At 42.6% G+C, this 18,187-nt stretch overlaps 1 protein-coding gene across 1 annotated transcript in view; it reads left to right on the forward strand.

Annotated features, from left to right (window-relative positions):
* rad17 (RAD17 checkpoint clamp loader component) overlaps positions 1-18,187 on the forward strand; it is a 68,469-nt gene that overhangs the window by 28,016 nt on the left and 22,266 nt on the right. Inside the window, exons 9-11 of the mRNA XM_041186442.1 lie at positions 144-213; positions 7,168-7,279; positions 9,119-9,313. Of these exons, the coding sequence (XP_041042376.1) occupies positions 144-213; positions 7,168-7,279; positions 9,119-9,313 (377 nt within the window). The remainder of the gene's footprint in view (positions 1-143; positions 214-7,167; positions 7,280-9,118; positions 9,314-18,187) is intronic.

The raw sequence follows: 18,187 nt of genomic DNA on the forward strand, positions 1-18,187 counted from the left end.
AGCCACTGAGACCTCATCAGCTGTTTAATCTTGTTGCATTCAGAAAGCTGACAAAGTTGAATTCCAAATCAAAATTCTCTGTCTAATTTCCATTCTGCCATCATCTATTATATTAAACATATCCCCTATTTCTTATTTGGCAGTTTTAATCCTGTGGCTCCCACAAGCATGTTGAAAGTTCTAAGTAGAATAGCTTCTCAAGAGGCCAGTAAGGTAAGTTTTATTTTAAGAATCAAGTTTTTCAGTTTACTCCCTTCTCTGAAAGGATGTGTTTTGGAATATGTTTCTTTGAGTGTCAGTGGCCCTATGAACCTCGATAGCAAGTGTTGGCAGATGATTGACTGTGGCAGCATCATAGGCAAGCCCAGCTGTTCCCTTACAATTTAAAAACATGCACTTTACAGCAGGAGTCACTAGACAGTCATCAGGTGCACCTGGATAGCTTTGCTGCTGTCAGGAAGTGGTTCAGCAAAACAAACGTGACTCAAAAGAACTTTCTTTCTCCTAGAAGAAATAATACAGGAAATTGGAATATTTTCTTATTTGCGCACACTGTATTTTTTCCACTTTATATTCCCCAACTCTTCCCCAGAACTTCGATTTCCTCCCACTCAGCCCAATCATGTTAACTGATTCCTGAAGGCATCTAAACTTTTGTCCACTGAGAAGACCATTCCACTGATTGCTCATTTCATGAAGATATTCTTCTTGACAACTGTCCTAAGCTTCCCTTTCATCAGTTTTAACCTATGTCCCACATTTGGTTCTTGTATCCTGGGATACCTAGTAGTAATGCTCTGGATTACCCTAGTCTATGTTGTTTTAATATTTTGTTTAGTTCATTTAAGAACACTTGTTCAGTTGCCTCCCTTCAAGACTCATGAGCCACAATTTCTCCAGTATGTCCAATAACTCAATCATTTAACATTAAACATCAGCTCCATGGCTCTTTACATAACTTCTATGACTTCAAGTTTATGTTCTGATTACCAAGAATTTACACAGAACCTGAAGGTGCTGTGATCTGTGCTGGTTGTGGTTCTGTAGATTCTGGCAGCTCCCTGGTGCTTCATGAAAGTGATCATAATTCTTACAAGAGCCTTCACAGTGAGAGTCAGAAGATTATCAATCAGGAAGGACTACTGCAACCAGTCTCAATCCTGTCTTATCCACAAAACGACTTGGCAAGATCACAGAATAGCAATCAAGCTTCTCTCACTAGCATGGATTAGTGAATTCTGACGTGACCTAAGCACTGAAATCATCTAACTGAGCAGAGAATGGTGATTGAACTTGATCTTCCTGAACTGTGTAGTTTTGTACCACCACAGAGCCTGCTTTTATCCACAACATCAGTGGCAAAAGAAGCTACGATGGAACTCCCAAATCGGGCATAGACTGTTAGGTGCACAGTAAAAATTCTTCAATGTGCTTCCCATTGTGGCTGATTCCATACTTAAATTTCATAGGATGTATGGCACAGAACCAGACCATTAGGCCCAACTAGTCCATGCTGGTGTTTTTGCTGTACCTGAGCCTCTTCCCATCTTTCCTGTTCTAAATCTGCCAAGCTAACCAGCCATTCCTACTCCTTTAAGTGCATCTATACTATTAGCTTCAACCACTTCCTGTGGTAGAGAGTTCCACATTCTTAACACTCTTGAGGAAGGGAGTTCCTTCTGAATTCCCTATTGGAGTTCTTGGTGACTATCTTATACTAATGACTCTAGTTGTGCTTTTCCCCACAAGAGGAAACATTCTCTCTGTATCCACTCTATCAAATGCTTTCATAATATTAAAAACCTTTTTATTCAGTCATCCCTCAGCCTTCTCTTATGTAAAGAGACCCAGCCTGTCAATCTTTTCCAGATATATATAAATCCACACATTTGTGTTTTTTTTTTTCACCCCTTGCTCTTCATGTAATTTTAAAACATCTTTAGGTTCTTTAATTTTACTTTGCCGTATTTTATCATGCCTTCTCTTTGGCTTTCCTAATTTCTTACTTTTACTGCTATACCTAGTATACTCCTCTAGACATTTTGCAGTATTTAGCCCTTGGTATCTAACATAAGCATATCCTTTTCTTTTGCCTTATCCTACCCCAAGCACTCCTTGACATGCAGGGGCTCCAGATTTGGGAATTGCATACTTTATTTTTATCGGAACACATTTGTTCTGAATTCTCACCATGTCCCCCTTGAATTCCTCCCTCTGTTTGTTTACCCCGTTTATATATTTATTTTCTGTAGTGATGCTCAGCTATACAAGTTGGGACTTGGGTTTGATCTAAGAGATGTGCTGTGTGGACCCAAACTTTGGGATGCGAGTAGGACTACAGCTTGTGTCAGTGTCATTCAATTAAAGGGGAGGGGATAATTAACCAAAGTTCATACTCCTGAACATTGTCCAGTGATTCCTGCTAGAAAGTAGAGTTGAACAGCCTGCCAACACCCACTATCTAGATTCTCAAATGAGGCGGTGGTGCAGTGGTATTGTCACTGGATGGGTAATCCAGAGACCCTGGGTAATGCTCTGAGAATCCCACCGGATGGTGGAATTTGAATTCAATAAAAATCTGGAATTAAAAGGCTAATGATGACCATTAAAATCATTGTCAATTGTTGCAAAAACCTATCTGGTTCACTAATGTCCTTTAGGGAAATAAATCTGCTGTCCTTACCTGGTCTGGCCTACATGTGACTCCAAATGCTGGCCTAGCCAGCGACACCCACATCCCATGAACAAACATTTTTAAAAATGGCCACACAAGTAAGGGACCAGAAGATTGCCTGTGGAACTATACTCCAGGATAAGATAGTGCCCTCAAGAAGGTAAAAGAAACCCTATTTTGGCCCAATAATTTGCCCTGGCCCCAAACTCTGCTGCATTGATGTGGTATTTTTTACTACACATACTCCCTCCTGTGCTGTCTATAAACAAAATTGCAAATTAACTTTAATCTGGGGATGGTCTTGTGCTGTAAATCCATGTCCACTCAAGTCACTTTCCAAACTTACATGTAGGTCCTTGTAGCCAGTGGACAGGTGGGTCATCTTAGTTCTGTTGGTGGCACTCTTCCCTCAGAACAAAACCCACAACTAGATTTGAGTGCATAACCTAAAATGACGTTACATTGTAAGACTGAAGGAGTGGCGTGCTGTACTTTGGGTCAGAGATCAAAGCAGAGATCTGGTTTAGATGGGGCTTATTCAAAGTAGAGCAGGGAATTCTGTGCCCTTAACGATTACCACTAAAAATTGATAATTCATCTCATTGCTCTTAGTGTTTTTACTGTACACAAAATGGGCGCTATATTTTTCCAACAAAACGGTCACTGCACTTGTGTCTTTTTTATAGTAATTAATTGTACGGAAAGCATTTTGTTCTGAGAGGTGTGGTAAGGACCTAATATGAAGGTGAGCGCCTGTTTCTTTTCAAACTGCTGGTCTGGATTGGATTTGAACTAAGATGCTAGAAATGAACAGTCATCGTGCTAACTCACCGTGCCTCTCGTCTCCTATAAAATGGAAGTTTAATGTGGACATATATTCTAATAATCTAGCTCCATAATCCTAGAAATTGTAAATCTGTCTTATTACTGGCATGCCTCAGTTGTCCGTTGTTGCAGTCACTAGTTAAAAGGCAGCCTGGAAGAAGATATTTTGTCTCGAATTTCTTTTGCAGCAACATAAATTTCACCTGCTGAGTTTTTCCAGGTAATTCTGTTTTTGTTTTGGATTTCCAGCATCCGCAGTTTTTTGTTTTTAAATTTCAATGATATTGTCTTTGAGTTTCTGCTCTGTTGCACACAAGTTCTTTTTTCAAATGCAATTCTCCCAATCAGTGTAACCAACACAAAAGACCTGACGAATTGTACCAAATGCAATTTGGATGTAAAATTAAGTTTGTAAGATCTTTTCTGCTAATTTTAATCACGCTGGTAGCAGGTTCCACCTCCAAAACCAGTCACAGCCCCAAGCTGAATGAATCATTATTGGGAAATTCTGGTAATTGCACTGTACACAGGCTATTGAGGGGGCTATACAAATTATGCTAGAACTTCTGAAGCAAGGACACTAATTGGTACGTTTAAATTAATTTCTTAAAAATTTACTCTGGAATTGACTGCCGTACCACAATCAACTAAACATTTTTGTGCATTTTCTTAAAAGTCATTTTCAGTGATTTAAAATCTTGTTACTCCCAGGAGATGAACTGACACTGATTTTAAATGCTTATTGTTTTTTTCTTTTGCAACAAAACCATTTTCAGCTGGATGAGTCAAACTTGACCACGGGCAAAATTTTAGCCCCCCCCCCCACTGGGGGGGTGGGGGAGTGGTGGTGTGTGTGCTGGTGAGGCCTAGCATTGCCCACCAAATCTCACCCTACTTGAGGCTGTTAAGGACTATTTCTCATCTGGTCTCAATTTTTTAGTTGGCAGGAAGACTCCTGGACTCTGTGGGGGATGGGGGGGGGTGGAAAACTTGGCAAGTTGGCCTGCTTGGGCCTCGGGAATGAGGCATGGGGGTGGTGGGAAAGGTGGCAAGTGTGTGCCTCCTTCACTGGTTCCCTTTCTGCCACTCACCCCCCCCCCCCCCCCCCCAACCCATCCAACCTTTTACCCCCTTCAATGGGTACTCCTTCCCTGCCTGGCCTTGCCATTAGGTCCCCCAGCCCTGGACCTCCACTCCCATCCCTGCTACGAGACCCCCACAGCTGTCTCCATCCTGACTCCAGGACTTAGAATCTTGTGACTACAAATTGGGCAGGAGCTCTGAGGTGGGACTTCCTGTGTAAGGGACGGAAATCCAGCCTCGAACCAATTTATGCTCCTGGGATCGTTAAATGGCTGTAGGGCATCAGGGTTTGTTGGGGATGCGTTTCCCTGCCAACTCTTCGGGTGGCAGGCAAGACTCCAGCCACCTGTAAAAATTCTCAACAAGCCTCTCTCTTAAAAAATATTCATTGATATATTTCAAGCAAAAAAACTATTTTAAAATGCTGCCTGATTGTGCTGCTTCATGTAAGATTTTGAATTTGACAATATGCAAATGGCTTTGTGCGGTAACAATTTTGAGCATAATTTGTACTGGAATCACCAATTGTGCCCAAAGTGGAAACTACCCCGTCATGAATAGGACTGAGAGGACTCTCCATTGATGTCACCAGAAAGAACTTGCAGTCGTCACTGAAGGAAAGCTTGTTTGTTTTTAAAATTATTTATTTATTGATTTGCTCATTCGTTTATTTATTCATTTGTCGGCATCGCTGGCTAACCACCCATCCCTAATTGCCCTTAAGTTGGCGGTGAGTTGCCTTCTTGAACCACTGCCATGTCTGTGTTGTAGTTACACCCACAGTGCTGTTAGGGAGGGAGTTCCAGGGTTTTGACCCAGTGATCATAAAGGAATGGTGATATATTTCCAAGTCAGGATGGTGAATGGCTTGGAGGGGAACTTTCAGATGGTGGTGTTCCCATGTGTCTGCTGCCCTTGCCCTTCTCGATGCTAGTGGTCTTGGGTTTAGAAGTTGCTATCTAAGGGGCCTTAGTGAGCTGCTGCAGTACTCTTGCAGATGGTACATACTGCCACTGTTCATCAGTGGTGGAGGGAGTGAATGTTTGTGGATGGTGTCGAGCTTCTTGGGTGTTGTTGGAGATACACTTGTCTAGACAAGTGGACAGTCCTCCATCATGCCCCTGACTTGTGTCTTGTAGATCGTGGACAGGCTTTGGGGATTCATGAGATGAGTTACTCATCACAGGTTTCCTAGCCTTTGACCTGCTCTTGTAGCCACAGTATTTAAATGGCTAGTCCAATTCAGTTTCTGGTCAGTGGTAACTTCCAGAATGTTGTTAATGGGGGATTCAGTGATGGCAATGCCATTGAATGTCAAGGGTCAATTGTTACATTCTCTCTTGTTGGAGATGGTCATTGCCTGGCACTTGTGTGACGCGAATGTTACTTGCCACTTGTCAGTCCAAACCTGGATGCTGTCCAGGTCTTGCTGCATTTGGACATGGACTACTTCAGTATCTGAGGAGTCGCAAATAGTGCTGAACGTTGTGCAAACACAACCAACATCCCCACTTCTGACCTTATGATGGAAGGAAGGTCATTGATGAAGCAGTTGAAGATGTTTGGGCCAAGGACACTACCCTGAGGAACTCCTGCAGTGATGTCCTGGAACTGAGATGAATGACCTCAATAATGACTCAACCAACAGAGAGTTTTCCACCTGATTCCCATTGATTCCACCTTTACTGGAGCTCCTTGATGCCACACTCAGCCAAATGCTGCCCTGATGTCAAGGGCAGTCACTCTCACCTCTCCTCAAGTTCAGCTCTTTTGTCCATGTTTGAACCAAGGCTCGAATAAGTACAAAATGTCTGCTCCAAATTTTCTCTAATCGTTCAATATTGTACAATGGACAAGACAGACTCTTGGTAATTTATGCTTTTATGAGGGTTCTTGGTTGAATACGCCTTTCTTTTAAATTTAAGCAACAATAAATACCTGAAACAAATAATTTAGTTACAGATGTCCACTGTGTAATAGTGAACTGTTCACTTTCAGTTTCTGGACCAAGAGGCAAAGCAAGTTAAAATGCTGATAGAATTCTTGATATGTAGCCAGAGCAAAATTGTGCTGAGGATTTAGTGATCTAGTCAGGTCACACTTGGAGTGCTAAATTCAGTTCTGGGCACCATGCCTTAATAGTGATATATTGGGTAAGGACAGAGAAGAACAGACCCAATCCCAAATTTTAAAAGATTTGAGCTATGAGGAAAAAATATAGATCTTCCATACTAAAGAGAGAAGTGGGACCAGTCTGGTCGAAATATATCTGCATCTCTGATTAGAACTGCTTTCATGATTACTTGAATGTGCCTTACACAGACGTTTTGTCAATATGCAATGAGATTTACATTTTGCATATTGTGTTCAACTCTGCTCTATAATTGAATTTGTATTTGCAAAGTCTAAGTTTTTAGACAAAATGGATATCTTGTGTTCAATTATGTATTGATATGAAGCTAATGTTATACGATCAGTTCTACATATTGATGTTAACCAGCCAGTAGATTGGGTGGTAAGATTAAATATTTTTATCTAAAAGAATGGGAACAGTTAATTATTTTGCTTAATATCCTGCTATGTAGAATGATGGGAAGACTATTGTTCCTGACAAGACTGTGTTGGAGTTGCTCTGTAAAGGCAGTGCAGGAGATATCAGAACTGCAATAAACAGCCTCCAGTTTACTTCAGTGAAAGGTAATTAAAATAAGTTAACTTCATAAATATATTAGGGATACAGAATTACTTTTTTTTTAACAATACAGAATTAGTCAATTAATTCTTTAATATTTGGGACAAAGTTTTATATTTAACATTGATTTTGGAACCCAGCATGTTGTAAACAATTAAGGGTTGGATTTTGAGTGCTGTGTCCCTTGGCCGTAACCTCTGGCTTAAAAAAATTTGGGGGGAGCCCACCCTTAATTGATTGGCTGTTAATAGACTGAAGGCAGAACTACCTCCCTTCGGACAGGAAGTCCTGCCTTGGAGATCACCTGGACTATGAGAGGCCGGCAGTTCTCCAGTACCAGCAGTGCCACTGGGAGCAGTGGCCACTGCTGGTACAGCACTTGTGGCTTGAGGAGGCAAACTACACTGAATCCAGCACAAATGAGTCAGAGGTTTCCCTGGGTGCCAAACTGGCAGGCCCCAGCAAGGGGTGGTGGGGTCCGGCGTTTAAAGATCATGGGGTGGGGAGGGGAACTGGGAGCGGGGGGTAATATGTTGAATGGGGAGCCCTCCAGGAGGCCAGTTACAGAGGGACCAGTCCACGCAGGGAAACCTGCTAGGCTCGGTGCTCGGTGTGGACCTCTCCTGTTGCCAGTTAAATTGCACTGGTGACAAGATGAGGCCCCTAAGCAGGTATTGATTGCCCCCTTCAGGGTTTCAATTGACCCACTGGAGGGTGGGTCACCTAACAACAACCTGCCTGCTGGTAAAATTGCAGTAGGGACAGGGGAGGGCAAGTAGATGATGGGCAGATCACCCGCTGGATTTTGCGAGCTCCCTGCCTTTAAACCTGCTGGTGGGGGAGCATATAATCCAACCCTACTGGTGGGGGAACATATAATCCAACCCTAAGTATATTATAGTGAACCTAAACGTTTAATTGTGGAACGTAAAAAAAAAAAAAAAATTGTCAATTTCCCATTGGAAGTTAAGACCAAGAGTAATATTCAGGTGATTTGAAGTTAAGGGGCAAGGAATAACAGGACCGGGCTTCACAGATTTAGTTCAGCCCTCATTTTAAAATCATGCATTCTGTCTTTATTTTATTCGGTACTTTGTTTTATATTATTTATAGCAAAATGGCAAAACTTAAAGCATTTTGGAAAGTAAAGGTAGAGTTGGCTAGAGCACAGTACAGCTTGAAGAACTAAAGATGCAAAAGTGAGGCACTACAACACCACTATAGGCAGGGGTTGTAATTATAAGGTGACTTGTTTATGTGGGCATTTTCCATTCTGCTGCAGCAGGGATATGGATGCTACAATTTGTTTCAGCTTACTTGAGCTATGAAGCATAAGAATAAGTCCATTCTTTTTCTGATCACTTCACAACAGTACCTGCTGCAAAGGTATCCAGGAACTGGATGAGACAGCTTGAGCTGTGACCATTTCCACAGTCAAATAGCCTGCCAGTACTAATTACCTAGGTTCACATTTGAATATAGGTGATGTTGTCACAGCACCAGAAGGCTTCTGGTACCCAGCTTGAGCCCCTGTATTTAAGAGGGAAAAGTAGAAAAATTGAAACGTATATGATGTTGTATCAGTTATGTGATTGTAATGTGAGTAGTTCCAGTGATGAACTCTGCCACTTTTTAAATTGTTTTTATGTACCTTGATCCTAAAATGTGGAACATGTTGAAGGTACTTACGTATAATAGATTTTAAAGTGTTAATACTCTGTTTCAACTGGTCACCTTCTACACAATGGTTTCTTCAGATTTGTACTGCAGCATATTGCACAACTGCAGTAACTCTTTATGTATGTCTGTGTGCACATAAACATGATCATCTTCTGACAACTCAGGTTGCTCATTGGAACAAAATCAGACACAGAGCCATAAAGGAAAAACGTTAGTCAAGGTGGGCACGTCTTCAAGAAGAAAATATAAAGAGAAATCTTCAAAGGCAAATGAAAAGGGAGGTGGCCTGGCCACCATTGGAAGCAAGGACCAATCTCTCTTCCTGTTTCGAGCTCTGGGAAAAATAATTTATTGTAAACGTAAGTTGAACAAGTTTCTGACAGCTTCTTCCAGATCTGTTTGAAAGGGTCAGTTTGCAGTACATTCATTATCCAGTCAGAGTTTAGTCTCATCAACAAACTTTAGAATATGCTTGTGAATATCCTGTGGTGGTGTTACTGCTACAGGATTCATTTTTTTAATATAAGAGCTGTGCAGTTATGCCTTTGTGCATGATGTATTTATTTCACTGAAGTAGATTTGTGTTCTTTTAAGATTTCTAAGTTTAATTGACCTAAGTAGGCATATCCTAAGGTGAATCAGTAGCTAATTGGTTTCTTCAGGAATCAGTAAAAATTAACAAAAGATTATTTTGCATCTATAACAGGATGAAGTGCAATGGATAGACTATTTTATCTACCTGATTGTAAAATAATATCAGTTTGCATTTTGTGTTTTTCATACTTTGTGTCACACAAATTTCTGTCACAATTCAAAGGGTAGTCTACAAAGATCTGTCCAGGAACACACAACATTTGCATTTATAAAAAAATTCTGTCACACTTTTTTAAGTAATAAAGAAAAAGTGTTTAGAATATATAGCAATATGCCCTCCCTCCCGCAGAATTTAAAAACAGATATATAAACTGGAATGCCTGTAGCCTTTGAGATACCCACAAGCAAAATAAAGTTGCTGGCCCCAAGCTTCAACAGCAATTGACTTTGGAAAAACCTTTAAATGTCCATCAGAATTGATATCCTTAAAGAACACATCTTCATCTTTGTGTCAGAATAATGTGCTGTTTTACATGGTAAAATGCTGCTCTTTGAATAATATTGTATAATCTGATTATTGTGAAGAACTCACAGCTAGTCCACCTATCTTTAGGATACATTCCTCATTGTCATCTTTTTCCATCACATTTATTTTTGAAACGTAACACAAATTTGAGTGACAATTGCAAAGGCTATTGATCTGAGGCATAAGCCACGTTATTTTTAAACAAACATACAAATCATTCTTCTTGAAACAAAATGAAGGCAAAGTCCACCTCAACCTCAAGTCTGAACAGCAATTTAATCCTAATCTGATTGCATCCACTGTTTACTTAAAAGCAATTAGGCAACAATGCTTCAACTTGATAATGGATTGCATTACATGTTACACTGCTCCTATTCATATAAAAGAGTATGTTGTCAACTCTTCATGAGCAAATATTATCTGACCATGAAGCAATGTCATGGAGATCCACTTGCAATAATATGAAAAAGTGGTGTATGTGCATAAGTATCCCCTTTGTTTTTACTTAGTGTCAAATTTCTATTACCATTCTCTGCATTCTGTTATGAGCAGTTATATTCCAGAGAGATTTCTTGCAGCTAGTTGCCAATTTGCATACTTGACACACGTAAATTTCTTCCAACAACCCTATTTTTTAAAAAGGGATAAAGTAAGCCAGTCATTTCGAATATTTAAAGAAGCTTCCTTGACAATAGAAAATATCTTATTAATATAGGACCATAATATTAACCTTTGTGCCAGGTTTTACACCAGCCATTGGAGGATTTTCACTTGATACCCACTGACTTCACTTTTACTGAGACTCCTGTTGCCATACTCAGTCAAATGCTGTCTTGACATCGAGGATTACGTAAGATATACAGTAGAGAAACGGGTCATTTGGCCCAACCAATCCATGCTGGATTTATGCTCCACTTAAGCCTCCTCCCATCTTTTCTTATCTAAATCTACAATCGTAACTGTCTAAAATGCTTATCTGATTTTCCCCTTAAATGTATCTATACTATTAGCTTCAACACTCGCTGTGATAGCGAGTTTCACATTCTTAACATTCTTTGGGTTAAGTAGTATATTCTGAATTCGCTATTGGATTTCTTGGTCACCATCCTTTAGTAATGGCCTCGAGGTATGCTCCACCCACATACGGAAACATTCTCTCTGTCCGCTCTATCTATCAAAACCTTTCATGATTTAAGATACCTCTATTCAGTCACCTTTCAGCTGCCTTTTTTTGCCCAAAGGAGAAAGAGATGCAGCTTGTCAGTCCTTGACTGGTCTGATTACCCGTGAATTTCTGGTATCATCTTTGTAAATTTTCTCTGCACCCTCTCCAGTGCTTCAGTATCCTTTTTATAATTTGGCGATCAGAACTGCACTCAGTACTCTTGGTTTAACCAAGGTTTGTTAGTGTTGACATAACTTCCCTACTTTTCAATTCTATCCCTTTACAAATAAAGCCTAGTTTGCTTTTCTTATGGCCTTGCTAACCTGTAGTGCAACTTTGTGATTGATGTATTTGTAATCCAAGATTCCTTTGTTCTTCTACCCCCTTTCTTTTTTATTCATTCACGGGATGTGGGCTTCGCTGGCCGGGCCAGCATTTATTGCCTATTCCTTGTTGCCCTTGAGAAAGTGGTGGCGAGCTGCCTTCTTGAACCACTGCAGTCCATGTGGTGTACATACACCCATGCTGTTAGGAAGGGAGTTCCAGGATTTTGACCCAGCAACAGTGAAGGAACAGCAATATATTTCCAAGTCAGGATGGTGAGTGACTTGGAGGGGAACTTCCAGCTGGTGGTGTTCCCATCTATCTGCTGCCCTTGTCCTTCTAGGTGGTAGTGGTCATGGGTTTGGAAAGTGCTGTCTAAGGAGCCTTGGTGAATTCTTGCGGTGCATCTTGTAGAGGTACACATTGCTGCTACATGTGTCGGTGTTGGAGGGAGTGAATGTTTGTGGATGTGGTGCCAATCAAGCAGCTGCTTTGTTCTGGACGGTGTCCAGCTTCTTCAGTGTTGTAGGAGCTGCACTCACCCAGGCAAGTGGGGAATATTCCATCACATTCCTGACTTGTTCCTTGTAGGTGGTGGACAGGCTTTGGGGAGTCAGGAGGCGAGTTACTCGTTGCACGATTCGTAGCCTCTGACCTGCTCTTGTAGCCACAGTATTTATGTGGCTAGTCCAGTTCATTTTCTGGTCAGTGGTAACCCCCAGGATTTTGATAGTGGGGGATTCAGTGATGGTCTTGCCATTGAACATCAAGGGGCAATGGTTGGATTCTCTCTTGCTGGAGATGGTCATTCCCTGACACTTGTGTGGCACGAATGTTACTTGCCACTTGTCAGCCCAAGCCTGGATGTTGTCCAGGCCTTGCTGCATTTGGACATGGACTGCTTCAGCATCTGAGGAGTCATGTATGGTGCTGAACCTTGTGCAATTATCAGTGAACTTCCCCACTTCTGATCTTATGATAGAAGGAAGGCCATTGATGAAGCAGCTGAAGGCGGTTGGGCCTAAGACATTATCCTGAGGAACTCCTGCAGATGTCCTGAAGCTGAGATGACTGACATACAACAACCACAACCGTCTTTCTTTTGTGCTAGTTATAACTCCAACCAGTAAAGTTTTCCCCCTGATTCACATTGACTCCAGTTTTGCTAGCGTTCCTTGATGCCATTCTCTGTCAAATACTGCCTTGATGTCAAGAGCAGTCACACACTCACCTCACCTCAGGAGTTCAGCTCTTTTGTCCATATTTGAACCAAAGCTGTAATGAGATCAGGAGCTGAGCAGCCCTACTGGAACCCAAATTGGGCATCAGTGAGCAGATTATTGCTAAGCAAGTGCCGCTTGATAATACTGTTGATGACCCCTTCCATTACTTTACCGATGATCGAGAGTAGACTGATGGGGCAGTAATTGGTCGGGTTGGATTTTTCCATGTAGCCAGGTAGATGCCAGTGTTGTAGCTGTACTGGAACAGCTTGGTTAGGGGCGCGGCAAGTTCTGGAGCACAAGTCTTCAGTACTATTGCCGGAATATTGCCACGGCCCACAGCCTTTGCAGTATTCAGTACCTTCAGCCGTTTCTTGATATCACGTGGAGTGAATCACAATGGCTGAAGACTGGCGTCTCTGATGCTGGGGACCTCCAGAGGAGGACGAGATGGATCATCCACTCGGCACTTTTGGCTGAAGACTATTGTGAATGCTTCAGCCTTATCTTTTGCACTGATGTGCTGGGCTCCTCCATCATTGAGAATGGGGATATTTGTGGAGCCTTATCCTCCAGTGAGTGCTTAATTGTCCATCACCATTCACAACTGGATGTGGCAGGACTGCAGAGTTTAGATCTGATCTGTTACAAAAACAGAATTACCTGGAAAAACTCAGCAGGTCTGGCAGCATCGGCAGAGAAGAAAAGAGTTGAAGTTTCGAGTCCTCATGACCCTTCGACAGAACTTGAGTTCGAGTCCAAGAAAGAGCTGAAAAGTTAGTTGTGAGATTGCTTAACTCTGTCTGTCACTTGCTTATGCTGTTTGGCATGCATGTGTTATAGCTTCACCAGGTTGACATCTCATTTTTAGCTGTGCCTGGTGCTGTTTCTGGCATGCCCTCCTGAGCTCTTCATTTAACCAGGGTTGATCCCCTGGCTTGATGGTAATGGTAGAGTGGGGGATGTGACAGGCCATGAGGTTGCAAATTGTGTTCGAGTACAACTCTAAATCTATCCCATTTAGCACGGTGGTAGTGCCACAGAACACAATGGAGAGTATCCTCAATGTGAAGGTGGGACTTTGTCTCCACAATGACAGTGACCACTGCACATCTACCGATTCTGTCATGGACACATGCATCTGCAGCAGGCAGGTTGGTGAAGATGAGGTCAAGTATGTTTTTCCCTCTTGTTGGTTCTCTCACCACCTGTCGTAGACCCAATCTAGCAGCTATTTCCTTTAGGGCTCAGTTAGTAGTGGAGCTACCGAGCCACTCTCAGTGATGGACATTGAAGTCCCCCACCCAGAGTACATTCTGTGCCCTTGCCACCCTCAGTGCTTCCTCTAAGTGATGTGCAACATGGAGGAGCACTGATTCATCAGGTGAGGTGGGCGGTACTTGGTAATCAGCAGGAGGTTTCCTTGCCCATGTTTGACCTTCATGGAGTCTGGAGTCGGTGTTGAGGACTCCCAGGGCAACTCCCTCTATACCACTGTGCTGCCATCTCTGCCCTACCAGTGGGACAGGACATACCCAGGAATGATGCTGGTGGTGTCTGGGACATTGTCTATAAGGTATGATTGCGTGAGGATGATTATGTCAGGCTGTTGCTTGACTAGTCTGAGACAGCTCTCCCAATCTTGGCACTAGCCCCAGATGTCAGTAAGGAGGACTTTGCAAGGTTGACAGGGTTTGTTGCCATTGTCATTTCAGTTGCCTAGGTTGATGCCGGATGGTCTGTCCAGTTTCATTCCTTTTTTGTCTTTGTAGCGGTTTGTTACCACTTGCTAGGCCATTTCAGAGGACATGTTAGAGTGAACCACATTGCTGTGGATTTGGAGTCACATGTAGGCCAGACCAGGTAAGGACAACAGATTTCCTTCTCTAAAGGATATTAGTGAACCAGATGTGTTTTTACAACAATCAACAATGACTTCATGGTCACCATTAGACTTTTCCAGATTTTTATTGAATTCAAATTCTACCATTTGCCGTGGCGGGATTCAAACCTGGGTCCCCAGACCATTACTCTGGGTCTCTAGATTACTAGTCTAGCGACAATACCACTAAACCATCACCACCCCCACCTAGACTTGCATCTTCCAAGTAATTAATGACCTCCCTATTCTTCCTACTAAAATGTACTACCTCACATTTGTCTGTGTTGAACAAAAATAAAAATACCTGGAAAAGCTCAGCAGGTCTGACAGCATCAGCGGAGAGGGATACAGTTGACGTTTCGAGTCCATATGACCCTTCATTAGAACTAAGAAATATAGAAATGAGATGAAATATGAGCTGGTAGAGGGGGGTGGGTGGGACAGGTAGAGCTCGATAGGGGGCCAGTGATAGGTGGAGGCCAAGAAGAGACTGCCAAAGATGTCATAGACAAAAGGACAAAGGGGTGTTGACGGTGGTGATATTAGCTAAAGGATGTGCTAATGGGGACATTAAGGGTAGAAAGCAGGACAAGCAAGTGGGAGATGGCCCGGGTGGGGTGGGGGGAAGGGATCGAAATGGGGTAAAAGGTGGCGATGATACAGTAGATTGAAATAAATTTTAAAAATAGGGAAAAGAAAAATATATTTGTAAAAAAATTGAGGGAAGTGCAAGTGAAATGCTGCTTCACTTGAAAGGAGTGTTTGGGTCCTTGGATGGTGAGGAGGGGGGACGTAGAGAGGCAGATGTTGCACCTTCTGCGGTTGCATAGGAAGGTGTCGTGGTATGGGGTTGAGATGTAGGGGGTGATGGAGGGATGGACCAGGGTGTCCCGGAGGGAACGATCCCTGCGGAATCACTGACACTTCCTTTCCTTGACCTCTGTCTCAATTTCTGGTGATAGACTGTCCACCAACATGCATTACAAGCCTACCAACTCCCACAGCTACCTCGACTACAGCTCCTCACACTCCGCTTCCTGTAAGGACTCCATCCAATTCTCTCAGCTCCTTCGCCTCCGTCGCATTTGTTCTGATGATGCCATTTTCCAAAACAGTTCCTCTGACATGTCTTCCTTCATTAACCGAGGTTTTCCACCCACGATGGTTGACAGGGTCCTCAACCTTGTCTAGCCCATCTCCCGCGCATCCGCCCTCACACCTTCATCTCCCTCCCAGAACCATGATAGGATCCCCCTTGTCCACACTTATCACCCCACCAGCCTCCGCGTTCAAAGGATCATCCTCCGTCATTTCCATCAACTCCAGCATGATGCCACCACCAAATCTTCCCTTCACCCCCCGGTGGCTTTCAGCAGGGATCGTTCCCTCCGAGACACCCTGGTCTACTCCTCCATCACCCCCTACACCTCAACCCCCTCCCACGGCATCTTCCCATGCAACCGCAGAAGGTGCAACATCTGCCCCTTTACTTCCCCCCTCCTCACTGTCCAAGGGCCCAAATACTCCTTTCAAGTGAAGCAGTGCTTCACTTGCACTTCCCTCAATTTGGTCTACTGCATTTGCTGCTCTTATTGTGGTCTCCTCTACATTGGAGAGACGAAACGCAGACTGGGTGACGGCTTTGCGGAACACCTTTGGTCTGTCCGTAAGCATGACCCAGACCTCCCTGTCACTTGCCATTTCAACACACCACCCTGCCCTCATGCCCATATGTCTGTCCTTGGCCTGCTGCAATGTTCTAGTGAAGCTCAACGCAAACTGGAGGAACAGCACCTCATCTTCCGACTAGGCATTTTATAGCCTTCCGGACTTAACATTGAATTCAACAATTTCAGACCATGAACTCTCTCCCCTATCCCCACCCCCTTTCCGATCCCCCTTTTTCCAATAATTTATCATTTTTTTACAAATATATTTTTCTTTTCCCTCCTATTTTTAAATTTATTTAGATCTATTGTTTCATCTCCACCTTTTAGCTATTTCGATCCCTTCCCCACCTCCACTTGGGCCATCTCCCACTTGCTCGTCCTGCTTTCTACCCTTACTGTCCCCATTAGCACATCCTTTAGATAATACCACCACTGTCATCACCCCTTTGTCCTTTTGTCTGACATCTTTGGCCATCTCTTCTTGGCCTCCACCTATCACTGGCCCCCTCTCTACCTGTCCCACCCAGCCCCTTCTACCAGCTTATATTTCATTACATTTGTATGTCTTAGTTCTGATGAAGGGTCATACGGACTCAAAACGTCAACTGTACCCTTCTCTGCAGATGCTGTCAGACCTGCTGAGTTTTTCCAGGTATTTTTGTTTTTGTTCTAGATTTCCAGCATCCGCAATATTTTGCTTTTATCTTTTTGTCTGCGTTGAACCTCATTTGCCAATTATTTGCCCATTCTGCAAGTTTATTAATATCCCGATGTAATTTGTTGCAGTCCTCCTCAGTATTGACTATACTTATGAATTTGGTGTCTTCACCAAATTTAGAAATTGTGTATTTGATTCCAAGTCCAAATCGTTGATGTAAATTGTAAACAGCAGTGGTCACTCACAATTAATCTGCACCCTTCTCATGCAGTATAAATTGATCAAACAAAAACAAAAAATGCTGGAAAAGCTCAGCAGATCTAACAGCATCTGTGGGGAGAAAAACATAGTTAGCATCGAGTCCATATGACTCTTCAAGCAGTGAGTGGCAACTGCTGTTCACAGCTTTTAGGTTTTTAAGAAAATTCTTAGCTGTAGTTGCAGGTTCAAAAATAGCAAATGTATCGAAAATATACAAGGGGTAGGAGGTTAGGTGTCATTCCATTGAAGACATGTTTCTCGTGGAAACCAACAATGATGTTTGTGAGAACTGGGTCTAGAGGGGATCTCATGGCAACATCTTCTATTTGAACATACATGGTGTCGTTAAAACTGAACTCAACTGTGCAAGTTGCCAAGTTCATAAGTTCAATGAATACTGATTTATGCAATGGTGGTGAGTCTAGATCACCATGATAAAGTGCTGCTGTCACAAATATCTATTGCTTCCTTGAGTAGAACATTGGTGAATAGGCTAGAAATGTCAAATGACCATATGGACACAGCATTGCTATCAATATGCAGGTCCTGTATGGCCTTCGCGAATGTGAAGGAATCCTTCACCGTGTATGTGGAAAATTTGGTCAAAACTGATTGTAAAAACTCTCACAACTATTTGACCAATTCATGTTGTGCAGAGTCAGTTATAGATAAGATAGGGCATAAGGGACACCACTTGTGTGTCTTGGGCAGCCCATACATATGTGGACGCAGTGAGCCATGAGGACAAATCTTATATATACCACCAGACAGCGCATTACTCTTGCACAATCCAACAAGTGCTTTTATAACTAGCTTTCGAGCAGAGCTAAACTGGTCATGCTTGTCAGGTCCAATGGATACAAATTTGGACCCATTAAGCTGGTATTGGTGTGGTCATCTATTGAGGCAATATTGTGGCACAAACTGATC

Source organism: Carcharodon carcharias, chromosome 4 (genome assembly GCF_017639515.1).
Source record: "Carcharodon carcharias isolate sCarCar2 chromosome 4, sCarCar2.pri, whole genome shotgun sequence".
NCBI classification, from domain to species: domain Eukaryota; kingdom Metazoa; phylum Chordata; class Chondrichthyes; order Lamniformes; family Lamnidae; genus Carcharodon; species Carcharodon carcharias.